Raw genomic sequence first — 27,525 nt, 5'->3', positions numbered from 1 at the left:
CCCTTTACTATCTTTCATTCCCAGTTCCCAAAAGATCTTTGACCTGATATGTTATATGTTTCTCTTTCCACAGATGCTGCCTGACCTGCTGATGTTTCCAGCATTCCCCGGTTTTATTTCAGATTTCCAGCATCTCCAGGTGTCTTGTTTTCAGTTTAAGTTTCTCTCTTCTTTCTACCTATTTTGTTTCCAACATTTTCTCTTTATCAATTTTCCAACAATTTGTTTTACTTTTATTTCAGCTTTCTGACATGCATGGTTTTGTTTTGGTCAAACAGAGACTCAGTGAACCAGCAAGTTCATTCTTAAATACAACTTTTATTGCTCACATCTTTATACATGCTACCAAGGCAGATTGAGGTAACATCCAGCTGCACTGTTGAAACGAGTCATTTTTAAACAGAGATCCATGAATGTATTGGCCATTCCATCAGAGGAAGTTCTTAGAAACCCTGCAGTGCTCCTTCCAGGCTCCCTGACACTTAATGAGTGGGTTACAGGAGGGGACCTGGATACCACAGGTTCAGCAGAATCTAGACTCTTCCACACAGGAGGGAAGCTAGATGTCATGTGTTCAAAATTCCAGGGTTTCCTGACCAGGGAATTTCCTCAAGAAAGTTGAACTCCGAGGTCAAACACCTTTACCTGCTGGCTAGAATAGCTCAAGGAGCTTTGTGTTATTCAACACCACTGTTAGCTTAAAGAGGTGATTACAGAGCAAGGTACATAGAAATTCCACCCCATAATCACAGAGCTGTCTTAGCTCCATACAAAAGAAAAACCAACATTAGTTGATACTTCACAACCAACATCTGACCTTTAATACCAGTAACTTCCAATTTTAGAAAGTACAATTTCTCACCATCCATTTTGATTAATTTTTATTCCTATCCCTCAACCATCAATGATTATGCACACAACTTTAACATGTTTGTGTTTTGTAACAGACTTTAAAATAAAAATGAAATTTGGATTTGCTAAGACTACTTCTAATGTACTTTAGCCAATAATCAAACCCTCTTCCTCCAAGTTGCAAGCCACCAATACAACTCTCAACTAGACAGCAACGTCTATTTAGTGTCAAAGTCACCTTTAAATTTGTACATTAACAGCAGCAGGTCACACTGTTTTGACCGTGGGGCTACATGGATTAAGTCAAGATCCTGGAGAGTTTATAAAGCAACAGGAAGTTCTTGACAGAACATTTACAAAGCCAGAGCTTTGGATAGATCAATAATTAACTGTGAAGAGTGCATTTTGTTAAAAGGAATATTGGATACTGCATCCCGTTCACACAGGGATGTACATGGCTTGGGTTCAGTTGAGGTGGTACAGGGCAATCAGAGTAAGATCCTAGTCTCTTTGTTGGAACAGGGTTACTCCATGCCCTATGTACAGCAGCCAGGAGTGGCTAGTGGAATGGTTTGCAACCCTTTAGGAGTATCCTAGTCTCTAGGAATTAATCTACTGTACACTGCTGGGAGCACCTCTAGAAAAGCAGCAGCTTTAATTGTGCTCTGTTCAACACCACTGTTTGCTTAGAGAGGTGGTTGCTGAACAAGCCGATTAGCAGCAATTCCATCCAATATCGTAGATCCAAGTCTCATCTCTATGCAAGATGAAAACCAACATTAGTTGATGCTTCAGAACCAACATCAGATCCTTAATACCAGCAAATGGGGGGCATTAAAAGTAAAACATTATTTTTTCCCCCCCAAGGTCTTTGAAAATGTTCATTTAATAGTCATAAAAATATTGGTCAGGGAGTGGGAGAGGTATTGGAATCACTAGGAAACCTCCAGGAACAGATCCAAGCAGAGTTGGCAACCATTTCACCAAAGCTGCAGAGAGTAAATTGTGGGAGAGCAACATACAACTCATGTACAGGAGTGGGAAGATAAACTGGATGGTGGTGGGTGGTGCTCAGGGGTCATTACGGAGAGACAAAGTACATCTGGTGGAACTTCTCCACCTTTTGCACTGAGAACTTTAGAATACAGGGGCTTTTCAGTTTATTCAAATCATAATGTCCACTTCCAAATAAGCCCAAGGCACTGTGCCTCTCATTAACCACATCTGACTAGTTGATACAAGCAAGGAACATGGAGAAAGCACCCAAAGAGACATCTCTATAGATTGCACTGTGCATTTTGAATTCCACTTAGAAACCTGCAACCTGGAGCTGGTGACGGAAGGGGGAACCTGCTAGCATCACATCTCCCCGCTGTGTTACTGCTGAATGGTCTCATGCTCTATTGACTGAGCTAGGTCCTGACATATTTGCTCCATTTGTTTTAATGCAAGCGAATCCACTGTCTGAAGTGCTTTGAAATGCAAACCTTTAATGACCTCAGAATTTAGACATCACTGCAGGGTGTTTGCGCTCACAACTTTCTGACGATATACTGTGCCTCAGTTGACACCACAGAATCACACCGTTACTGCTGTGTATGCTGGAGACTGAAGTGACGTTGGGGAATGGAACATGAGCTGGGGAAGCAATGGTTTTCGACGATTTGTATGGTTTTGTAATTTGAGAACCCTGCTTTTTCCTGCAGACCACTCACGATTGTGACCCTGCATCCATGCTCTGTGTTTTGTAATTTAGAAAAAGCAGCCACTCTCACGCCACAGAAAGGAAAATTAGCAATTGTCTTAACCGTCTGCTCCGTAACATGGCAATATTTGCAAGCATTATGAATTGCTGTGAAACATCAGGAAGGCAATGCCAGATCCGATTATATCCAGGGGAATAAATTTAGTACAACCCCATTGTGAAGAAATGGGAGAGGGGAAATGCCCTGTAAACAGCTGAAGATGGACCCTCAGTGTCCTCAGCCAGTTCCTCCACCATTCACCACCAGAGCTTTAAACCTGTGTTTTACTGAGATCATTGTACCTGATCTCAGGCATCATCTATGTCCTGATACACTGAGAGTAAACTCCAGCTCTGAATGAGAGGTGCTGAATTTTACCACAATTATTCAGACTACAATGGAGCCCCGAGATGGCAGCCATAACTTTTTGCCATGACCAGGATTGGGGTATATAAAATTATGAGCGGGATAGGCAGTGGAGACTACAGAAAGCCTTTCTCTATATCAGAGGTAGATGAAACTAGAGGACAAAGGTTTAGGGCAAGTGGGAGAGAGATTCAGAGGGGATATGTTGGATTCCCTCTGAATCTGCTGGAGGAACTCAGTGGGTTGAGCAGCATCTGTGGGAGAAAAACGTTTCAGGCTAAAACCATGCATCAAGACAGAGGGATATGAGCAGGACCTTCACCCAGAAAGTACCTGGAATGCACTGCCTGAGAGAGTGGTGGTACCTAGGTCACTGTCAGCATTTAAGTGACTAGATGAACACATAAAACTCTTAGGCATGGACGGCTATAAACCAAGTGCTGGGTGATGGGGTTAAGTACAATTCGATGATCTTATTGAGCAAGGATGCAGAGTAGCAGCTATGGGATGTACAAGAGGCCAGGTTAGTGTACAGAAAGTCAGCATTGGTGTTGATCTGGGCAAACACCAAAGGGTAGATATGTTCCAGCAACAATGACCAGTACCTATCATGGAATGAAGCAGAGGGTTCTAGTGCTTTTCATGTGCACATTTTTCCTCACTCTTTCCCTTCGATTTCTTTCTTTCCTCTGTTCCCTCCACAATGGACTTCATCCTGCACTAGAAGCTTTGACATCCCTGGGCATTCACTGCGGGAACTATCTGGGTGCCATTGTGTGCGAGACTGGACTGAACAGACCCACGGGAGCCAAGCCCAGTCCTGCCCTCACCCAAAAGGGCAGAGGGCTGGGAAGACAGGTTCCATTCCCCTTCAACCACCTGATGTGATTCACCACAGACTTTTCTAGGGGGAAAACACCTCAATGTAACCAATTTCTCGGGTTCCATACTGCCCTTGGGGCCACCTTAATCCACGAGGCTACCGGAGAAGGCAGAGTATCATTTCTACTAACACAACAGATGACAGGATTGCCTGGAGAGAAATGAAACAATACGGTCAAAAAGGATTCGCTTCCCAAACTACATAAATATTCCCAACACAGCAAGCTCTTCTGCAGCAAGAACACATTAGTGAATAAATCAGATCTACAGACTATGGACAGAGGCAATAAAACTCCCCCCCCATAGATCGGAACATCACCTCTCCTCCCAAAACTGATGGAATATTTCAGTCCAGGAAGAAAAATTAGCCCTTCTAACTGTTTTTATGTTCCTATTTTTCCACCCTTTGTTTCAATCAATTGTATGGAATAATTTATGTTTTCCGGATACCGTGACATTCAACCCCAGCCATCTGCCTTCACAGGTAACTGAGGTTACTGGGTATGGGTGTGTTAAGGGACACTTGACATCATCAAGGAGTTGGGATTATCTGTGCTGGGGTGGGGAGGGGAAAAAAAAAAATCAGGAATTCGCTAACTGCCAGCAACCAGCAGCAGGAACACAGGAGGTCAGAGAACCGCAGGATGAGAAACTGAAGGGAGAGGAGAGGTTCACCATAAATAGCCTTAGTTTTGGAAATCAAAGGGTTAACTGGAAGCAACCTTGTTGACTCGGGATGAAACTCACTGACATGCAGGTGGAGGGGTGGTGGGTGCAGCTGTGAATCTGAACGTGGTATTTACTTCTCAAAATGGTCTATGGGGTAGTGCTCTCCATACATCTTCAGATGCCTCTGCAGCGCCTCCTGCTGTTTCTGCAGCGAGACCGGGGTTTCTTCATACACGTCCGAGAACAAATAGTCCACCTTCGGCTTCAGTGCACGTTCAGCCTCCTCGAAGGCTTCCATCACCTGGCAAGGAGACGGCAGTCAGCTGCTTAAACTACTAGCAGTCCAGCTGTTTTATCACAGTGGATGTTTTTGTCCTCACTGACCCAGACCATGTCTGAGTGTAGTGAAGGTGCCCTTATCTCCATTGATGCAACTCTCCAACCAATGGCACTCTCTTACATTCTTCGCCTCTCCACAGAAGCAGAAACGTCACATCTCTATCCCTCAGCCTCTCAACAGCCAACCACCCCTCCCTCAACAACTACCCCTCCACACCCCTCGAGTGCCACCCTTCCTCTCCTCAAGAGAGGGTCACCTTTTACTCAGGGACAACCCCTCCTTACACTCCACCTTCCTTGAGAGCCACGCTCCTCCCCCAACAGCCTCTTATCCCTTCCTCCTTCAAAGCCAGTTCCTAATCTCAGTGCTGAATGGGAGGGAGAGAGAATCGAGGAGTTGGGATGTAATGTTGCAGCTGTACAAGACGCTGGTGAGGCCGCATTTGGAATATTCGGTTGTGTTTGGGTCACCCTGTTATCGGAAATATGCCATCAAGCTGGAAAGAGAGATTTACGAGGATGTTGCCAGGACTCAAGGCACTGAATTATGGAGAGAGGTTGAGCAGGTTGGGACTTTTATCCTTGGAGCATACAGGAATGAGGGGTGATCTTGTACAGGTATATAAAACTATGAGGGGCATAGATTGTGTGCATTCACCCTGTCTTTTTCCCGCCAGGGTTGGGGAATCAAGAACTAGAGGGCATAGGTTTAAGGTGCGGGGGTGGTGCGGGAGGGGTTGGGAGGGAAGACTTAATAGAATCCTGAGGGAGGTCAGTATATGGAATGAGCTGCCAGAGGAAGTGGTTGAGGCGGGTACACTGATGCCATTTAAAAGGTACTTGGATGGGTACATGGATAGGAAAGGGATATGGGCCAAACCTGGGTGAATGGAGCTCTTGGCCGGCATGGACCAGTCAGGCCGAAGGGCCGGTTTCTGTGCTGTACGACTATGAGAAGACAAAGTGGCTCCATATACTTACTCTGGGAGGAAGAAACCCAACTTCTCTAATCTTTGTAACCATACTCCCTATTCCCTGGAACAATTCTTCTGCATCCTCCCCAGTGCCTTCACTTCATTCCAAGAGTATGGTACCTAGAACTGACAAGCCAGCTGCATAAGACACATCTTTTTAGACACGTTGGCAAACCTTCCTGGCTTCTGTACTCCGTACCTTTGCTTAAAAATTTCAGAATCCTGTATGTTAAGAGTTCCATGTGGAATATTTGAAGCAAGAAGCCTGCATGAATTTAAGGGAATAAGTACTTGAAGGAGAAAGCAATATGTTCAGTGTTGTCATTTCTGGGTGCCAGGGGGGTTACCTACCCGTTTCCTGGACTGCTTTCTCCATGCTTTTTCCTGGTCCTCGTCCCACCAGCCCTTGTTCACCATGTAGTGTCTGAGCCTGGAGATGGGGTGATCCTGCTTGTCCCAGTAGTTCACTTCATCCACAGATCGATAGGCAGAGCTGTCATCGCTGGTGCTGTGATGGCCAATCCTGGGGAGGTTCACAACACAAATCTTCAATCTGTCTCAGCACTTAGTTACAAGATCACATCCCGAGTGAACTCTCCCCTCGCCTCTCCAGAAGGCACAGTCTCCTCACTTAGATGTGGTTACAAGGGTTGGGTCAACATTTGCTATCAACCCGGTACCTATACGAGCTGTGGTTATGCGTGTCAGCAAGTGATTCAACCAATGGGCATATCAGGACTCGCTTCTCCTTGCCATATTTAGAGATGGCATCACTGGAACAGCAGTAGGAACCCAACCGGAGTTGTACTCTTAAACCTGATGATTGTGGAGTTGGCTCTCTTACAATGGCACCATGGCTTAAGAGTCAGAGGTTGTAGGTTCAAACCCTACTCTGTGCCTGGGTGTTGATCTTCCCCGAGGTGTGAAATGAGATCCAATCTGCACTCAACTGGCATTACTTTTTAAAGAAGCTTCCATGGAAATTTAAAGAGCAACACAAAATCTTCCAGGCACCTGGGACAACATTTCTCTCTTAACCTACACCAATGGATCAAATGTAAATTTAGTTGATGGCTAAGGCTGTACTTTCCTGTATAGAATGGTGCTGTTGACTCCTACAAAAGCCCTCACTGCACTTCATCGGACCTGGTTGTGTAATTACCATTTGCAAGTTACTACATTGGAGACCACGTAGTCAGAACAGAATAAAATTTATCCAATGTTTTATTACTTGCTGCAAGCTATTAAGACTTGCATTTGCATAGCACTTTGCACATCCTTGGAAATGCCCCGATCAGAGGAGGAGGGATATGGGCCAGGAAACTCCCTGCACCTCTACCAAACATCAGTAAGGATGACTGCGCATGGCAGTGTGGCTTTTCACAGCAACCAGATGTGTTTCTTTACTGAATGTGTAGGATCCAGGTCAGTGTCCATATGCATACAAGCTACTATTGACATCTATTAAAAAGCTGCACCCTGTCAGATGTGTGCTGGGTGTGGAGTCTGCTTGGGCTCAGTTTCCAGGATGTTGGCAAGTGCTGTCCAGCAGGACCCTGGGTAATCAACATTAAGATTTCATGGTTCTTGGACATTTCTAAAAGGAAACGAGTCTGAGAGACATCACTGAATGAACATTTGATGAAAATATCAAATTATTTATTCACTAGTAGCACATTGAGGCCATCTCAATTGTTAAGGTACCAGTGTAATCAGGTCATAGTTCTGCTTTACAGAACAGAAGAGAAGAAACAGATAACTGCCCCATGTGGCAGTACCATGCCAATCTAACACCTGCTCTAGGTTCAAGACCAACCCAGACCATGAGTATGAAGTCTTTCCTTTCTGTGTATTTAACATGATAAGTAACAAATTCTCAAAGATCTTCGCAGGAATGTAATCGGACAATAAAATAGCAATAAGCCAATGAAGGTAACAAAATGCCATGGCAATGAAATAGGTGTTAAGAAGTTTCTTAAAGATAGGTATGTTTAGAAGTGCAAGCAGTAACTTCAGGAAGGTGTGCATTAACTCCTGATGGGCCAACATTAACCAAAATTTTATCTAACATATTATTCATTTCAAAAAAGCACTTAAAAAACAGGCTGCAATGAAAATTATTTTCATTCACAAACAAGATTTGTCCAAGGACAAATACATTACCTGTTTTTCTCAAAATGAAACACTGAATTATTTTGGACTCCAGGGATGTGTGGGGGTAGGGGGCATTTTAACCCATCTCATTTGCTAAGATACAAGGGTGTATAGGTCACCTTTCTGTTCTACACATCAACAGAAAAACAAAAGGGATGGCTGACCTGCTCATTCATTTGACAGCAGTCTGACTGTTGATGCCTGTAAAGTAGGAACAACTTCACACACCGAGACAGACATCAAATGCTGCTGGAAGATCATAAACTTGGTGAAAGATTCCCTTTGGTCTGCTTGAAACTCGTTGGTCTTCCAGCACAGTGAGATGTCTGTAAGTGAATGCTGCCGACCGACACAGTCCAGGCTGCAGGGGTACGTGCTGAGGGACGCACTGAAGCTCGGTGCAGCCAATGCAAAGGCTCTGTGGGGAGGGACCACAGTCTAGGGTCCTTCTGCTACCAGACATGGAGGGGCTGAGTACGGTGAGGAAGCTCCTCAAACATCGAAAGGGTGCATCACCATGAGTGGCAAAGATGCTATGGTTTAAAAAAAAAAATTAACACTACTGAATGTAAAAAAAGTTTTGCACTGTGCTTTTCTTTCTGTATATATTTTCTTATGAATAAAGTTTATTTTTGAAATAAAAACAAAAGTAGGAACAACTTCTCCAGGTATCAATAAGCTCATAAGTTCTTCAGCACCACAAATTGGCCAATAAAACTTCCTTTTTTAAAATAAACTTGTGAAATAGATGATTCAAGGTCAAGTCACAAGTCCTTTCAATCAATGAAACAACAGAGTTCCCTTTCACTGCAGTCCTGCCCTAGATTCTGGGCAGTAATTACCTGGGAGTGGAGGGAAACTAGGTCTATCAAAAGGACCAGTAGGAACTGTTAACTCGGAGTTGGTGCAAACTGATAATCAGAGTCATTGAGAGGCCTTGTACACACACATGCATTTACCTGTAGGTCATTGCTTCAATGAGAAAGGGCTGGTTTTCAGCCACTGCTCTGCGCCGAGCCTCCTTGGTAGCATTATAGACGGCGAAGACATCGTTCCCATCCACTCTGATGGATATTATCCCATAACCAGGACCTCTGGCAGCTGTTAGGGCAGACAAAGTGTCAAATGATGCAAGTGGTTCCAAAATCATGCTCTGTGTATCATGCTCAATACCAGGGTCGCTGCTTGTCACTCCCGAGCCCAGGGCACACCTACATCACTCCCGAGTCCAGGGCCCTTTTATGTCAACTCCACCCCACAGCCTTTCTACATCGCTCCCAACCTGATGAACTTTCCATGGCCTCTCAACCCCATGACTCCCCAAGTCACTCCCAACATTGTTGCCTCTGTACATCTCTCCAAACCCCATGACCTTGTAAGTCACTCTCAATGTTGTTACATCTATAACATCTCCACCAAATTTTTAGGCATCAAAACTTGACAAGAATGTCAAGACGATGGAAAGAGAATTCATTAGGATAGTTAAAAGACAGGTAATGTAAACAATAATAAAACTTGGATTACACAGAAAAGGACAAGAATATTTGTTAGAAATGTTCAAATCTTGAAGGATTTTGGTAGTTATTAATAAACCATTTCCAGTGGCAGAGGATTGATCGATGGAAGGGACAGATGGAAGTTCATTATCGAAATATTAGAGATCATTTGATGAAATATTTTCCAATAAATTAAGTGGAAATGCTCTGATAGGAGTAGGATGCAGATTCAATAACTTTCAAATGGGAGTTGTCTGTGGAACTTGCATGTTTTTTCCGTGACCACATGGGTTTCCCCCGGGGACTCCAGTTTCCTCTCACATCCCGTGTGTGTGTTGGTAGGTTAACTGGCTGCTGTAAGTTGCCCCTAGTGTAGGTGGGTGGCAGGAGAATCAGGGGAGAGCTGATGGGTATATGCAAGAGAATAGTGGGGAATGGGGCAGGTGGAAATGTGCCAAGGGACAGCATAGACTCAACGGACCTAATGGTCTCCTTCTATGGCACAAGGAAATAAGAGGAGGTAGTGCTGGCATGATGGGATGAGTAGTTCCTTTCTGTGCTTTTTACTGTCGGGCAGGAGGTACAGAAGCCTTTAGTCCCACACCACCAAGTTCAAGAACAGCTACTTCCCTTCAACCAATTGCTTCTTGAACCAACCAGCACAACCTTAATCACAACACCATGACCTCTCTGACCACTTTGGACTAAAATGGACTTTGTGGTTTTTTTTTGTTTGTTCTAATTGTGTTCCTTCTTGTAAAATTTGTGCTTATTTAGGTTTTTCTTGTGAATGCTGCTTATATGATGCTATGTGCCTGTGATGCTGCTGCAAGTGAGATTTTCATTGTACCCGTGCATACATCAATAAACTCGACTATTGCAGCAATATTGAGTTCTGAGAATCTTTCCAGACATCACGTGATCCGACTCCCAACACCATCTCCCCGTATGGTGCTGCCAATCCCTACCGATGCCGTCGCCTCTGTACTGCTCGTGAGTTGGTGTTGATATTGCATAGCCATTGTTCCTGCAGAAGAATATGATGGGACACTCTAAAGTGGCTGAGAAGTTAAAGCCAGCGTGAGCGTCCCCTTCACTTGCAGCACCTTCTCCAAAGTAGCAGATGACTGCACGGTCTGCCTGGCTAACTTTGTATGCGTACGCTGCCCCTGCAGCTGGGAACAAAGAGCAGAGAGAGTGTCAGAAAAATCACCACAATGTGGAAGTCAAAAATTCAACCAGTACAGACTGAGTGTATTGGTATTGGTTTATTATTGTCACTTGTATGGAGGTACAGTGAAAAACTCATCTTGCATACCATTCCTACAGATCAATTCATTACACAGTACATTGAGGTAGTACAGGGTAAAAACAATAACAGAATACAGAGTAAAGTGTCACAGCTACAGGGAAGTGCATTACAGGTAGACAATAAGGTGCAAGGTCATAAAGTAGATTGTGAGGTCAAGAGTCCATTTCATCATAAGGGAACCATACAAGTCTTATCACAGTGAGATAGAACCTTCAGCCTGGTGGTATGTGCCGTCAGGCTCCTGTATCTTCTGCCTGATGGGAGAAGAAGAATGACCTGGGTGGGTGGGGTCTTTGATTATGCTGGCTGCTACACCAAGGCAGCTAGAAGTATAGTCCAAGGAGGGGAGGATGGTTTCTGTAATGTGCTGGGCTGTGTCCACAACTCTCTGCAGTTTCTTGCAGTCCTGGGCAGAGCAGCTGCCATACCAAGCCTTGATGCATTCAGATAGATATGGTGCATCAATAAAAGTTGGTGAGTGTCAAAGGGGACATGCCAAATTTCTTTAGCCTCCTGAGGAAGCAGAGGCACTGGTGAGCTTTCTTGGCCATGGCATCTATGTGGTTGGACCAATACAGGCTATCAGTGATGTTCACTCCTAGGAACTTGAAGCTCTCAACCCTCTTGCCCTCAGCACCATTGACGTAGACAGGTACATGTCTACCGCCCAGCTTCCTGAAGTCAGTGACCAGCTCTTCTGTTTGGCTGAAATTGAGGGAAAGGTTGTTGTCATGACACCATGTCACTAAGCTCTCTATCTTCTTCCTGTACTCCTACTCATCGTTATTTGAAATACGGCTTACTACGGTGGTATCATCTGCAAACTTGTAGATGGAGTTGGAGCAGAATCTGGCCACGCAGTCACACCCATTTCGAGGGAAGCAAACAAAACCAATCAAGCACACCTCAGGCTGGCTCTCTCTGGCACCCTACCACCCTCACTCCATTGCTTGCATTCTGTGCTGGTTCTGCAACGTTCATTTTGGGATTTGGACTGGGTACTTTTGCAGTACCTGGTGTAGTTTGAGGAGGGGGCAAGGAGCAGCAGAGGGGAGCAAGGAGAAGCTGGTGGTGAAGGAGCGAAGGTGAAGTGTTTAGACTGGAAATCCTTACCCTGGGGTATTTGTGTCGCCAAGGGCGAGGAGATTGTAACGAAATGGAGATCTTTACAGCTGTAATGAACAGGCATCTGACGGCCCTTGCCCACATCATTAGCACTGGCATAACACTGTGCCATAAATAGTTCCAGTGGGAAGCCTCGGTACATAAGGACACCTGCAAGAAAGACAAAATACAAGAGCAATGGTAATGAATTGGCAGTGTACAATAACCAGTCCTAATGTACACCTTTCTTGACTTTACAATAGGAGCCAAGATGCACACAGCAAGGTCTCATTAATGGCAAGCAAGAGATTAAACTATTGTCTTGGGTATTGTGCTCAAGAGGGAAAATATTGGGCAGGATACTGGGAGAACTCTCTACTCATCCTCTGTTACCAATCATTGCGCTCCTATGAGTTAGTGAGCATCTCACTCTTGTTGATACACAAGAGACTGCAGACACTATAATCTGGAGCAAAAAACTAACTGCTGGAGGAAGTCAGTGGGTCAGGCAGCACCTCCGGAGGCAGAGCGATGGTTGACATTTTGGGTTGAGAGCTTACATCAGGACTGAGAATGTTAAGGGGAGACTCTTTCTTTTTGTGGAGCTACAAGTGAACCCACTTGGAACTACGACATGGGGTCTCTCTGTAAAAGGAAACGATAGTAAGACACTCATTAACTCACAGGAACACGTTAAACAGAAATAGCAACAGGCCATTTGGTCCTTCACGTCTGTACTTTCCCCATCTCACACACACAGCCAGTGGTGTGCACTAATTTCTTTCGTTCACTTTGCAGCAGAGTTGAGAGTGTGTGGCGAGACAACCCCTACCACCTGCACTTCCCTTGGAAATCATCATCGTAGGCACAGGAGGAGGCTTTTCTATCTCTGCTATCATTTTAAAAAAGTAAACTAGCTAGCCCCATGGACAACTGCATTATTTATTTAGCCCCACTGCACTGCTTTCTCCCTCACAGGTCAACCATTTGCTCCTTCATGACACCCATCTCATCAAAAGTCCCTGCCAAATCTACTTCCAGCTTTCAGGCAGTGCATTCGCAATCACACCATTTGCTTCACAACGTCACCTCTCCTCATCTCCCTCTAATTCTTCTGACAACTATTGTAAATCTTTCTCTAATGATTACCGTCTCTCCTGCCAGTGGAAGCAGCTTCTCTCCACTTGCACTAGAACCATAGAACACTACAGCACAGAAAACAGGCCATTCGGCCCTTCTAGTCTATGCCGAAACTTTATTCCGCTAGTCCCATTGACCTGCACCCAGTCCATAACCCTCCAGACCTCTCCCGTCCATGTATATATCCAATTTATTCTTAAAACTTAAGAGTGAGCCAGCATTTACAACGTCAGATGGCAGCCCGTTCCACACTCCCACCACTCTCTAAAACCATGACAATATTGAACTCTTCTGTGGAACATGCCTTTATCCTTCTAACCTGGAGAGCAATCCCAGCTTCTAATTTAACTCGTTCCTGTGGTTTCTGGGAAACTTAGTCTCAGTTAACTTATCTAAACAGTGGAGTCCAGAACTGGAGACAACAGACTGCAGATGCTGAAATCTGGAGCAACAAACAATCCGCTGGAAGAACTCAGCAGGTCAAGCAGCGTCTGTGGGAGGAAAGGAATTGTCGACATTTTGGGTCGAAACCCTGTGTCAGGACTGAGAGTGGAGAGGGGAGATGGCCAGCATAAAGAGGGGAATGGGAGTGGTGAGACAGGAGCCTGAGGTGACTGGTGGACTGAGGAGGGGATGCCAGGTAGGGGAGGGGAGCAGGGCTGGAGTGGAGAGACAGTGGCAGGGTGAGTGATAGATGGAGGCAGACAAGGAGACAGGAAAAGGAGAAAAAAAATTATACTGAGTGGCAGATGGAGCGAGGTAGGGGGAGGGGAGTGTGAAGATTGGAGACAGCTAATGGAGGGAGATAAGCAAAGAGCTCCCAGTGTTGGACTCTGATAGGTAAAATGGGAATGAGAATGGGAACCATTAGGGGAGAGGTTTCGAACCAGAAGCAGATGTGGGGGGTGGAAACCTGTGTGTGTAGTGGGTGGACGGAATCAGGAAGGGGAATGGGACACAGATGGGTGATGGGGGGCTGGGGGGAGCTGAGTGGAGTTTGAGGGAAAGGGGACAATAATGGGAGGATCAGAAGGGTGGGGGGGGGGGGGGGGGGGGGGGGGGGAGGGGGAGGAGAAAACAATCCACCAGGAGGGGAGGCACAACAGATTCTGCAGATGCTGGAATCTGGAGCAACACACACAAAATGCTGGAGGAACTCAGCAGGTCAGGCAGCATCTATGGAGGGAAACAAACAAACAGTCGACATTTCAGGTCGAGACTCTTCACCAGGACTGGAAAGGAAGAGGGCAGAAACCAGAATAAGAAGGTAGGGAGGAGGGTTACCCAAAATTGGAAAACTCAATGTTCATGCCATTGGGTTGTAGACTACACAGGCGGAATACGAGGTGCTGTTCTAGTTTGCGTTGGACTTCACCCTGGCGGTAGAGAAAGCAGAGGATGGACAGGTCAGTGTGGGAATGGGAAGGGGAATTGAAATGGCGTGCAACTGAACTCAATACTCTAGCTGAAGTCTAAATAGTGCTTTATGGAAAGGTTCACTTGCTCTCCAAATATATACCTGTCAGGGGACCAAATGGAAAGCAGGGTGAAGGAGGACATCACAGCTTTGTCTTTGGATGTTCTATCAAATTGGTAACTCGGTCTCAAACACTCTGTAACTGGGGCTTTTTAGATGCTGCAACAACTCTCCGTGAGGTTGTCTGTCATCAGCAGTGAGTCTTCAGGCAAGTCAGTCGTCACTGACTTCTGAGGGCTCGTTGTCTTTGTTGGGTATTATTCACACATCCTCCCCACCGGGCTAGCCCAGGATGTTGGGGTATTGGTTAATAATCACCAACCCTGGAGCAGGTTGGACAGACTTGGGTTGTTTTCTCTGGAGCGGTGGAGGCTGAGGGGAGACCTTTTAGAAGTTTATAAAATTATGAGAGGTATAGATAGAGACTGCTGGTATCATTTTCCCAGGATCAAAATATCTAATACTAGAGGGCATGCATTGAAGATGAGAGGGGGAAAAGTCTAAAAGGAGATGAGCAGGACAATCTTTTTTTTAGAAAACAGGGTGGTGGGTGCCCAGAATGCAGGGCAGGAGTGGTGATGGAAGCAGATATGATAGAGGCGTTTAAGAGCTCTTAGGTAGGCTCATGAATATGCAGAGCATGGAGGGATATGAACCATGTGCAGACAGAAGGGATTGGGTGATTGGGTGAATGATTAGTTTGGCACAATACTGTGGGCCAAAGGGTCTGTTCCTGTGCTGTACTGTTCTAGGTTCTAACCCAACAAGCAGGATGCACTGGTTTACATGGCAGACCAAGTAAGGCCTTGTCCAACAGCCCAGGATATAATCCCCACATTCAACTCACCTGCTTCCCTGTATTGTCCAAACACCAGGTCATCTGGTTCCAGGGCAGCTGCACTGCCTATGTGTGTGCCCTCTTCACCATAGTTCGTCATATAAAAGGATATACGACCCTGTAATACAGGAACAGTGTCTAAAAATGGCATTGGTCCAGGAACAACTCGCCAACAAACTTCGAGCCATTCCAAAGCACTTCACAATCAATGAAGCGCTCTTTGATATGTAGTCACTATTGTAATGTAGGAAAACACAAAAGCCAGTTTTGCACACAGCAATGTTTACACAAACAGGTATAAACGGTTCTTAAGGGATGCCGGTAAAAACCAGGAATTTTGTTTTATTGTTTCTTTTGCACACGTGTAATTTATGTATAATTTATGTTAATTTACATTAACTTATGTTTGTCCTCGTCTTGGTAATGTACTGTGCTGCTGCTGCAAAAAGCTAATTTTCACAGCATCTATACCGTGTATGTATGCGTAAGACAACAATAAACTAGAACTTGGAAACCACAGAGAACTCCCTTGCTCTTCTAATAGAGCTGTGGGATCTCATTTGAATGATGCCGTCATTCAGTTCAGCACTGGGAGCATCAACTTAAAACAGAGGTAAAAATTATTGATGGCCCAAGTGACAAAACCAGCAGAGTAAAATCCGTGCCTCTCACTGCCTTGTGCTTACTTGTCGCTGGGACTCGTACAAAATGCGGTCCATAGTGTTCAGCAGCGTCATCTTCTGATAGAACTTGAGTACCATCTCCTTCGGCAACTGCAGGAAGAGCAGAAAGAGAGGAGTAGATCTGAGAACATTGGGAATGCACGGCAGCCCAGTGAATGGAGGGAATAACCGCTTCAGGCAGCGGAGAAATGGAAACACTGCTGCAGTACCACAAAGCTTGTGAGAAGGGGTTGGCACACCAGCAATTAACACGACTGAGTTTCAAGCCATTCTGAATTCAGACTAGAAGTTACTGAGTGAAAAAAAATCCATATTTTTCCAGGGCTAGAGGGAAGCAGCAGAGGTGTGGGATTGTCCCAGACACAATGGGCTGAATGGCCTCTTTTTATGCTTATATGATTCCATAATTTTCTACTTCACCTACTATGTTATTAATACCATAACATGCATTGCTATAGCATCTTTCACCACTTCAGGCCAACCCAAATGCTTTAAAGCTACTGAAGAACGTTCACAATTGCAACACAGGAAATTTAGCAACTAGTTTGCGATCAGTAATGTAATATTGCAGCAATGTAATAATGCCCAGACAACCTGTTTTGGTGATCTTGCTGATCTCATACAACTGCTGATGAAAGAATGGAGGGCAAGTGATATTCCTTTCCATAGGAATTGTTCCATTACTCAACTGTCTCAAAATGAATTTGGAACCATAGAACAATACAGGCCCTTCGGCCCACCATGTTGTGCCGACCTTCAAACCACTCCTAAGACTATCGAACCCCTTCCTCCCACATATCCCTCTATCTTAAATTCCTCCATATGCTTATCTAACAACCTCTTGAACTTGACCAATGTATCAGCCTCCACCACCACCCCAGGCAGCACATTCCATGCACCAACCACTCTCTGGGTGAAAAACCTCCCTCTGATGTCTCCCTTGAACTCCACCCCCCCCCCCCAATTTACCTTAAAGCCATGCCCTCCTGTATCGAGCATTGGTGCCCTGGGAAAGAGGCACTGGCTGTCCACTCTATCTATTCCTCTTAATATTTTGTATACCTCTATCATGTCTCCTCTCATCCTCCTTCTCTCCAATGAGTAAAGCCCCAGCTCCCTTAGTCTCTCCTCATAATCCATACTCTCTTAATCCAGGCAGCATCCTGGTAAATCTCCTCTGCACCCTCTCCAACACCTCCACATCCTTCCTATAATGAGGCAACCAGAACGGGACACAGTACTTTAAGTGTGGCCTAACCAGAGTTTTGTAAAGCTGCATCACTACTTTGCGGCTCTTAAACTCCATCCCACGACTTATGAAAGCTAACACCCCATAAGCTTTCTTGACTACCCTATCCACCTGTGTGGCAACTTTCAGTGATCTGTGGATATGAACCCCCAGATCCCTCTGCTCCTCTACACTGCCCAGAATCCTACCATTTACCTTGTATCCCTCCTTGGAGTTTGTCCTTCCAAAGTGTACCACATCACACTTCTCTGGATTGAACTCCATCTGCCACTTGTCAGCCCAGCTCTGCATCCTATCAATATCCCTCTGTAAACTTCAACAGCCCTCCAATACTATCCACAACACCACCGATCTTTGTGTCATCTGCAAACTTGCTAACCCACCCTTCCACCTCCTCATCTAAGTCATTAATAAATATCACAAAAAGTAGAGGTCCCAGAACCGATCCCTGTGGGACACCACTAGTCACAGCCCTCCAATCTGAATGCACTCCCTCCATCACAACCCTCTGCTTTCTGCAGGCAAGCCAATTCTGCATCCACACAGCCAAGCCTCCCTGGATCCCTTGGCCTCTGACCTTCTGAAGAAGCCTACCATGTGGAACCCTGTCAAACGCCTTACTAAAAGCCATATAGACCACATTTACTGCACTACCCACATCAATCTTTCTGATCATCTCCTCAAAGAACCCTATCAGGCTAGTGAGGCGAGATCTTCCCTTCACAAATCCATGCTGGCTGTCCCTAATCAGTCCATGATTCTCTAAATGATCATGGATCCTATCTCTTAGAATCCTTTCTAGCAGCTTACCCACCACAGACGTAAGGCTCACTGGTCTGTAATTCCCTGGACTATCCCTACTACCTTTTTTTGAATAAGGGGACAACATTCGCCAACCTCCAATCCTCCGGTACCATCCCCGTGGACAACGAGGACTCAAAGATCCTAGCTTGGAGAGTAACTTCAGGGGAGAAGTCACTTAAACTGATTTACATTGCTGGGATCTCTGGTCTGTGACAAGGTGCCTCACTCCAAATGTTCTGCTTTTTTTTTTGAGGAATAGGGGCATCACTAGCAGGACAGCATTTATTGCCAATCTATAGTTACCCCGTGTAGGTGGTTTTGAACTGAGTTGTTGTTTGATACAAGGAATTGGCTTGGCAGGCAGTCAACCGTTTACTACATTGGTATAGAGTCATGTACAGGCTGAGACCAGGCAGGAGCAGCAGGTCTACTTCCCTGAAGAGCATCAGGGAATCAGCTGGGTTCCACACCAACAGTTTCATTACCACACAGATTTCCAATTCCAGTCTCCACAGCATCCCCCCACCTCCTCTAAATTACTACAAACACGCTAATTAGGAGTGAGGAGTAGGCTACTCAGCTCCTCAAGCATGCCCTGCCTTAGCTGATCGAATTGTAACCTCAACTCCACATTTCCATCTACCATGGTGACCTTTCGTCTCCCGGCTTCTCCAGGACCTATCTACCCCTGCTTTAAAAATATTCAAAGACTCCGCTTCCACTGCCCTTTGAGGAAGCGAGTTCAGAATACTCATGGCCCTCAGAGAGAAAAACCTTTGCCTCATCTCTGTCTTATCATATACAGTACATTAATCCCTAGGTCTCGATTTCGCCCCAAGAGAAAACATCTTCTCCTCATCCACCATATCAAGATCCTTAAGAATCGTGTATGTTTCGATCAAGTTCCCTCTCAATTTTCCAAACTTCAGCAGAGCCCAGCTTGTCCTACCTTTCCCCTCATGAGACAACCCACCTATTCCAGGTATTAACTTTTTGTTAACCAGTCCTGGTCGCCAACAAGTGACATTGCACAACTGGTGTTAAGCTATGCCCTGACAACATTCCTATGAAACGGGAAGCCTGTGAAGTTGAGGAACTGACATAAAATTTACACAATCCACCTCAATCATTACATATTGATTGATAATCCAAACCTAATTTACCGGAGTAAACAAATTGTAATTTATTCATTTTAAGCAACATTTTCAAATCCAACTGATAGCAAAAAGCCTTGACATGTGTCACTGGAGAAACTGCAGTGTGAAATTGTATGAAAGACACTTGTACCACCTAGTGGCTGGATGCTATTGCTCCTCTACTGCAGAACAATTAATTACAGTTGAAATCCAATAACCTGGAACTCTTGGGACTGACAGCACTTATGAAGTGTCTAGACAAGCACTTAAGTCATCTAGGCATAGAAAGCTATGGGCCAAGTATTGGAAGACGGGATTAATATGGATGAGTGCCCACTGGTCGGTGTGGACTTGCAGTGGCATGCAAAAGTTTGGGTACCCCGGTCAAAATTTCTGTTACTGTGGATAGTCAAGCGAGTAAAAGATGACCTGATTTCCAAAAGGCATAAAGTTAAAGATGACACAATTTTTTAATATGTTAAGCAAGATTACTTTTTTACTTCCATCTTTTACAGTTCCAAAATAACAAAAAAGCAAAAGAGCCCGAAGCAAAAGTTTGGGCACCCTGCATGGTCAGTACGTGGTAACGCCCCCTTTGACAAGTATCACAGATTGTAAACACTTTCTGTAGCCAGCTAAGAGTCTTTCAATTCTTGTTTGGGAGATTTTTGCACATTCTTGTAAAAGGCTTGTAGTTCTGTGAGATTCTTGGACCGTCTTGTATGCACTCCTGTTTTGAGGTCTATCCACAGATTTTCAATGTTGTTTAGGTTGGGGGACTGACGGCCATGGCAAAATCTTCAGCTCGTGCCTCTTGCGGTAGTCCATTGTGGATTTTGAGGTATTTTAAGATGGTTATCCTGTTGTAGAAGCCATCCTCTTTTCATCCTCAGCTTTTTTTTTTTACAGACGGTCTGATGTTTGCTTCCAGAATTTGCTGGTATTTAATTGAATTCGTTCTTCCCTCTACCAGTGAAATGTTCCCCGTGCCACTGGCTGCAACACAAGCCCAAAGCATGATCGATCCACCCCCGTGCTTAACAGTTGCTCATTGCGGCCAAAAAGTTCTATTTTAACTTCATCAGTCCACAGGACTTGTTTCCAAAACACATCAGGCTTGTTTAGATGTTCCTTTGCAAACTTCTGACGCTGAATTTTGTGGTGAGGGTGCAGGAATGTTTGGAGAAAAAAGGGTGCAGAATTTCATGAAAAGAACACCTCTCCAACTGTTAAGCACGGGGGTGGATCGATCATGCTTTGGGCTTGTGTTGCAGCTAGTGGCATGGGGAACATTTCACTGGTAAAGGGAAGAATGAATTCAGCAAATTCTGAAAGCAAACACCACACCACCTGTAAAAAAGCAGAAGATGAAAAGAGGATGGCTTTTACAACAGGATAATGATCCTAAACACACCTCAAAATCCACAATGGACTACCTCAAGAGGCACAAGCTTAAGGTTTTGCCATGGCCCTCACAGTCCCCCGACCTAAACATAATCGAAAATCTGTGGATAGACCTCAAGAAGGCAATGCATGCAAGATGGCCGAAGAATCTCACAGAACCAGAAGCCTTTTGCAAGGAAGAATGGGTGAAAATCCCCCAAACAAGAATTGAAAGACCCTTAGCTGGCTACAGAAAGCATTTACAAGCTATGATACTTGCTAAAAGGGGTGTTACTAAGTACTGACCATGCACAGTGCCCAAACTTTTGCTTTGGGCCCTTTTCCTTTTTTGTTATTTTGAAGCTGTAAAAGATAGAAATAAAAAAAGTAATCTTGCTTAAAATATTAAAGAAATGTGTCATCCTTAACTTTATGCCTTTTGGAAATCAGGTCATCTTTTACTCGCTTAGCTATTCACAGTAACAGAAATTTTGACCAGGGGTGCCCAAACTTTTGCATGCCACTGTAGTTTGGTGGAATGGCTTCTTTCCACGCTGTGTGACTATGACTTTGGTGGTACTGGACTGGGAGATTTTCCAGACTATTGGCTATTACCCCCATTAAAACACAAACACCATTCTTTTTAAGATGTTACACAGTACTACAATAAATTTTCCAGTAAACCAAGGGAGCTTAAAGGGATCATGCGAAACAAGAGCCCCTATGAGTTTAAAATGGTAATAGGCTGGTGGGTTAAAAAGAATCATAGGAACAGGGTTCTGGAGCATTTATAAAGGAGTATGGGAATCAGTGTCAGGCTGAATTTAAAAGGAGTATGTGAATGGGGCTCCAGTGAGTTTAAAGGGAATGCAAAAACAGGTTCCTGGTGAGTTTAAAGGGAGTGTAGGACACAGAACCAGGTGAGCCAGATGCTGAACCATTGGGATTTCCAAAATAAACATTGGATAAAAGATTATTGGAGTTTTAGTGTACAATGGACTATATACATTTTGAGAATTCAGAGTATTCACTCAAAAAGCTGCACTTTGAGTGAAAATATCCAAGCAGTGGCATTAGAGTCCATTCAGTGCACCAACTGGATTCCTTGGATTTTTGAAGAATGAGACATGACCTTATTGAAACACAAGATCCTAAGGGGATACAACAAGATACATGTTGAGATGTTTCCACAAGTGGGAAACAAGGAAATAGTGTTACAAGGTACAATTGACAGTAATTGCAGTGGTACAGCTGCCGCCTCAGAGACCCAGCAAGCCGGGTTCAATCCTGACATCTGGTAGAGTGTGTGGAGCTTGCAAGTTCTGCCTGTGACTGTGTGGGTTTTCTCCAGGTGCTGTGGTTTCCTCCCACATCCAAAGACATGCATGTTGGTAGGTTAAATGATCAACGTAAATTTCTTCTAGTGAGTGGTAGTATCTGAGGCGAGTTGATGGGAATATGAAGAGAATAAAATGGGTTTAGTGTAATTGGGTGCTTGATGGTTACTGCAGACTCATTGTACACCCTGCTGAATGACTATGATTCTACAAGAGGGCCATCATTTAAAACTGAGGTGCATTGGAAGTTCTTCTAGGAGGCTGGTAAACCTCTGGAATTTTCTACCCAAGAGGATTGTGGATGCTAGATCACCAGGAGGTATTTAGAGAGTTAGATAAGTATTTTAAAAAGATCAGGCACAGAAGAGGAGTTGCAGCCTGGGACAGATCAGACATGCTCACACCAAATGGTGGGGCAAGCTTGAGGGTCCAGGTGGCCTATTCCTGTTCCTATTATCTTGCGTTTTTGCAGAAGAAATGGAATACAGCAAAAAAAATCTCTCCACATCGACAGTCCTCCCTTTCCCCTCCCCCTCTCCGAATTACCACTTGGATTCTCTCCCAACCCCATTCCAACCCTAACCCTAGTTTTGTAACCATCCTCCTCTCTACCCCCTCCCCCCACCATCACCGAGTGTGGTCAGTGGGCAGTCACTTTCCACACCACTGCCTGCAGAAAGAGAGCAATGAGAGGCAGTACATGTGTACAGCTCACTACCAATATCAGAAAGCACTCCTTCCACTTGTCTCAGATTACTTTTTGCAAAGCCACAGAGAGGAACTGTTTATGGTTCGAAATGGCACTTGGGTTACAGTTCTGATTTGAGATAGCACAAGACAAACCTTGGGGTCTTCATCCGGGTTCACGATCTGTCCCTGTCGGTCCATGACCCGATAGATGGGAATACCAGATATCACGTTGGGCTGAATAAACTCCAGCCTGTCCACAAAATCTGCGGAGGCTCCTGGGAACTGGGGCTTCTCATCCAGGGACGTGAACTGCTGCTGACGAAATGCATGCTAAAGAGAGAAGAGGAAACTGTCAGGCACCCTAATAAAGAAAATATATGCAACGTATTAACTAGGAATCAGGATTTCAGCCCAATGGGCCTGTTCCACCATTCAGTACATGTTACATCAACTCTTAATGTCTTCCCCAGTGTCCTTTCACCACCTTGCTTGACAAGAATCCATCCATCTTAAAAACATTCAAAGATTCTTCTTTCATGGTTCTTTGAGAAAAAGTTCCAAAGACTCTCAACGCTCAGATAAAGAATTTCATCTCCGCTCAGTCTTAAATATATCAGCCCTTATTTTTAAAAAGTGATCCCTGGTTTTAGATTCCCCCACAAAAGGTAACATCTGCCTAGATCCATCATGTCGTTCACTCAGGATCTTGTATGTTTCAGTCAAGTCCCCTCTCACTCTTCTAAACATCAGTAAGTACAAGCCTAGTCTGTCCAAAGAAAATTCCAAATATCGGTCTAGTAAACCTCCTCTGAATTGCATGCAATGCACTCTTTCTTAGATAAAGTGACCAAATACAACAAACAGAACCCCGAATGTGATTTGTTTCTAGATTAGAGAAACGCTTCCAGATAAAATATACACTAAATTTTCCCATTGGAGAAAGAAGGAAAGTTACAGCATGTCTTCAGATGCACAGTAACCCGACAGACAGAACAGTATTAGGAATGAGCAAGTTTTCCAGAAAGACAAGAAACTGTTCTCCTTCAAACTGAGGGAAGGAGAGATTTCACCATGATATTCTTTGGATTCAAAAGCTACTGCCTGTAAGGGCAATGAGAGCAGTCTCAATAACTTTCAAAAAGAAAATGAATACATACTTGAAATGGAAAAAGGGTGCAGCAGATTAGTACCTTTGCAAACATGAAACAGTATATTTGCACATAATAAGGTCCCATAATCAGCAAAGAGATAATGCAGTAAAATATGTTGTTTTAAAAAAAATGGTTTTGATTAAGAGGCAAATGTCATCTAGGATTTCTACCCATCCGACAAGGATTGGACTCAGGTGGGCTGTGGTGTTGCCGATGGTAGAATAGCTACCAATCGACCTTTCAGCTTACACAAAGAACAAGCATGCCGTAGCTGCAGGGACAAGTTAGCAACTATAGGATCAGATATAGCTTTTTGCAGAGGAGCAAATGAAAGTCGGAAATAAATCCTGCATAAATTCAGTTATAAGTTAAAATAACAACAGGAAAGGCTGGAAACACTCAGCAGGTCAGGCCGCATCTGTGGGAAGAGAAACAGAGTTAATGTTTCAAGTTAAAGACCCTTTGCAGCAGAGTTATTCAGACCTGCCTCTGTTTCACCAGTTGACCCTTTCACATTTAAATTTATCAGCATTACCTTCTATTCTCTTCTCTTTTGTATGATTGCCCAGTCTTTCCTTAAATGCATCTACAATATTCGCTTCCACCACTCCTTGTGGTAGCTGGTTCCACAATCTCCCCACTCTCTGGATACAAAGAGTTTTTTTTCCTGATTGCTTGTGGGATATCACACAGCCTCTAGTTTTTTCTTTGCTCTTGCCCATCAGGTGGAAATTCTGTCTATTCTTATATTTTAGACACCTCTGCTGGGTCACCCTTTACACTTTATTCCTGCCTCAAGACAAAAGGGACCCAGCCACATGTGATTAATATAGCTAGTTAATAAGAATTCAATGTTTGCACAGAATTATCTTAAGTGATTTTGCACCTGGCAATGAGTGCTCTCACTAATTGCTTTGCCCTTGCACAAGGTTACCCAATTTCTGTATGCTGTAGTCTTTATTCTAAAATCTACCCGACAAGAGTGAATTCACAACTTAGAGTATATTCATTGTTGTTTCGACTCTCATCCAAAGATTTTTTAAATTAAATTTTTTTTAATTTTATTTACAGCATGGTAACAGGCCCTTTCGGCCCAACAAGTCCATGCCACCCATTTTAAACCCCCAAATTAACCTACCCGTACATCTTTCGAATGTGGGAGGAAACCAAAGCACCTGGAAGAAACCCACGCAGACACGGGAGAACGTACAAGCTCCTTACAGACAGCGACGGGAATCGAACCCTGATCGCTGGCGCTGCAACAGCGTCGTGCTAACCGTTACGCTACCACTGTGTTACAGTACAGAGGGACTGATTCTTGGGAGAATTATCCATGCCTCAAGGCTCAACTATTCTAATGTATAGGAGGCTGCAGATGCTGGAATCTGGAGCACAAAACAAACTGCTGGAGGAACTCAGTGGGTCAAGCAGTATCCATGGGGGGGAGGAATTGTCAATGTTTCGGGTCAAGAACCTGCATCCGGGTCTGCTGTATTCCATTCCTTCTGCAAAAGAGACTTTGAAAGCATCCTTGAGGCATTTTCTGTCCACCTGGAAATTTCTGACCGAGCTGCGAGTAGAATGCTTGTTCAGGGAGTAATTCCAGAGAGGCAGATGATGTAACGCACCCATGGAGATGGCTCAGCATGGTTACAGCCTGGGTACTGGAGACATTGCCCTGGCTTCGCATTTGCTGTCAATGGATTGGGAGGATTTTGCAGTGTTGGTGGTAACTCTACACTCTGAGATGCCTTTGTTGATTCAAAGTCACACAGCCCCTCAAATCTATCAGCTGAGGGAGATTATGGAGAATCCTTCTACTTCACTGTCGTTAGAAATTCATTATCATTCTTCTTCTGCTACATGATAACATACTAGCAATGATTTCAACCCAAGGCTGTCACCGTAGCAATCCCCTTCTCAATCTTCCTCATTGTAACACTGCACCTAAACTTCAACAAACTTCAGACTGGAGTCGAGCTAATCTATAGGACAAATGGGAAACTTTTCAACCATTGTTGCCTCAACTCCAGAACCATAATCACACTCATCGAGTCACAGTACACACATTGCTTGTGTACCTACATACTCGCAGGCCTGGCTCCAAATCCAAGGTCATACTCCTGAAGCGTACGAGAGCACAGGTCTTCTGCTGAACACCCAGAAGGCAGTTTTTGAGCAAACTCCTCCTGCCACACAATATACACTCCCCAACAATCAAAATCAAGACCTGGGAAAACATGGACCTCTTTCCATGTCAGGAGTCCCCTCTCAGACATCAATGAGAAAATTCATCGCCAGCACAGCCATCAGCCAGCCTGAGGAATACATTAAATGCTCAGCAGGTCAGGCAGCACTTCATCTCAATGGGCAACACTTCATCTCAATGACCTTTACAGTTCTGACAAAACATCTCTCTCTAATATGTACACACAGATAACAAAAACAGAAAATGCTGGAAAGGGTCAGTCTGCACCTGTGGAAAGTGATACAAAGGTAATGTTTCATAGTAATACAGCACAGAAACAAGCCCTTCAGCCCTACTCGTCTATGCTGAACAAAATGCCCATCTAAGCCAGTCCCATTTCGCTGTGTTTGACCCATATCCCTCTAAACCTTCCCTATCCATGTAGCTGTCCAAATGTCTTTTAACTATTGTTATTGTACCTGCCTTAACCACTTCCTCTGGCAGCTCACTCCATATACATCCCACTGCATGAAAATGTCACCCCTCAGGTTCCGATTAAACCTTTCCCCCTCACCTTAAACCTATGTCCTCTAGTTGTTGATTCCTCAACCCTGAGAAAGACCGTGTGCATTCATGCTATCTATGCCCATGATGATTTTATACACATAGAACACTACAGTACAATACAGGCCCTTCAGCCCACCATGTTGTGCCAACATTTTATCCTGCTCTAATATCTATCTAGCCCTTCCCTCCAACATAGCCCACCATTTCTCTATCATTCATGTGTCTAAGAGTCTCTTAAATGTTCCTCATGTATCTGCTCCCATAACCTCTGCCGGCAGTGCACTCCACATACCCACCACTCTCTTGTGTAAAAAAAAAACTTACCCCTGACATCCCTCTTATACCTTCCTCCAATCACATCAAAATTATGCTCCCTTGTGTTAGCTATTTTCACCCTGGGAAAAAGTCTCTGACTGTCCACTTGATCTATGCCTCTTATCATCTTGTACACCTCTATCAAGTCACCTCTCATCCTCCTTCTCTCCAAAGAGAAAAGCCCTAGCTCACTCAACTTATCCTCATAACATATGTTCTCTAATCCAGGCAGCATCCTGGTAAATCTCCTCTGCACCCTCTCTAAAGCTTCCAAATCCTTCCTATAATGAGGCAACCAGAACTGAACACAATACTCCAAGTGTCTTTTCTGCACCCTTGCTTGCTTAATGTCATCTTTCCTATAAAAGGGTGACCGAAACTGAACATAATATTCCAGGTGCAGCCTCATCAACATATTGTACGACTGCAACGTAACATCCCAATTTATATTATCAATGCCCCTACTGATGAAGGTCAGCGTGCTAAATAAGACTCATCATCAGAACTGGATCATTAACCTGAAATGTTGACCTTTTTCTTCTCTCCATAGATGCTGTCTGATCTGCTGAGTATTTCCAGCATGTTCTGTTTTCAGACACAGAGACTGCAGATGCTAGAACGTGGAGCAACAATCAATCTGCTAGAGGTCAAGCAGCATCTGTGGAGGCAAAGGA

At 44.4% G+C, this 27,525-nt stretch overlaps 1 protein-coding gene across 2 annotated transcripts in view; it reads right to left on the bottom strand.

Annotated features, from left to right (window-relative positions):
• Positions 1–298: 298 nt before the first annotated feature.
• bckdha (branched chain keto acid dehydrogenase E1 subunit alpha) overlaps positions 299–27,525 on the bottom strand; it is a 28,932-nt gene continuing 1,705 nt past the window's right edge. Inside the window, exons 2-9 of one of the 2 annotated variants that reach the window (XM_052044306.1) lie at positions 22,784–22,960; positions 16,035–16,121; positions 15,358–15,466; positions 11,903–12,064; positions 10,446–10,652; positions 8,941–9,082; positions 6,179–6,350; positions 299–4,815 (exon numbers count right to left, since the gene is read on the bottom strand). In XM_052044306.1, the coding sequence (XP_051900266.1) occupies positions 4,645–4,815; positions 6,179–6,350; positions 8,941–9,082; positions 10,446–10,652; positions 11,903–12,064; positions 15,358–15,466; positions 16,035–16,121; positions 22,784–22,960 (1,227 nt within the window). In that variant the 3' untranslated portion in view covers positions 299–4,644. The remainder of the gene's footprint in view (positions 4,816–6,178; positions 6,351–8,940; positions 9,083–10,445; positions 10,653–11,902; positions 12,065–15,357; positions 15,467–16,034; positions 16,122–22,783; positions 22,961–27,525) is intronic. The other variant, XM_052044307.1, reaches the window with a different exon arrangement.

Source organism: Pristis pectinata, chromosome 35, assembly GCF_009764475.1.
Source record: "Pristis pectinata isolate sPriPec2 chromosome 35, sPriPec2.1.pri, whole genome shotgun sequence".
Taxonomy (NCBI): domain Eukaryota; kingdom Metazoa; phylum Chordata; class Chondrichthyes; order Rhinopristiformes; family Pristidae; genus Pristis; species Pristis pectinata.
This window is presented reverse-complemented; position numbering and strand designations above follow the sequence as displayed.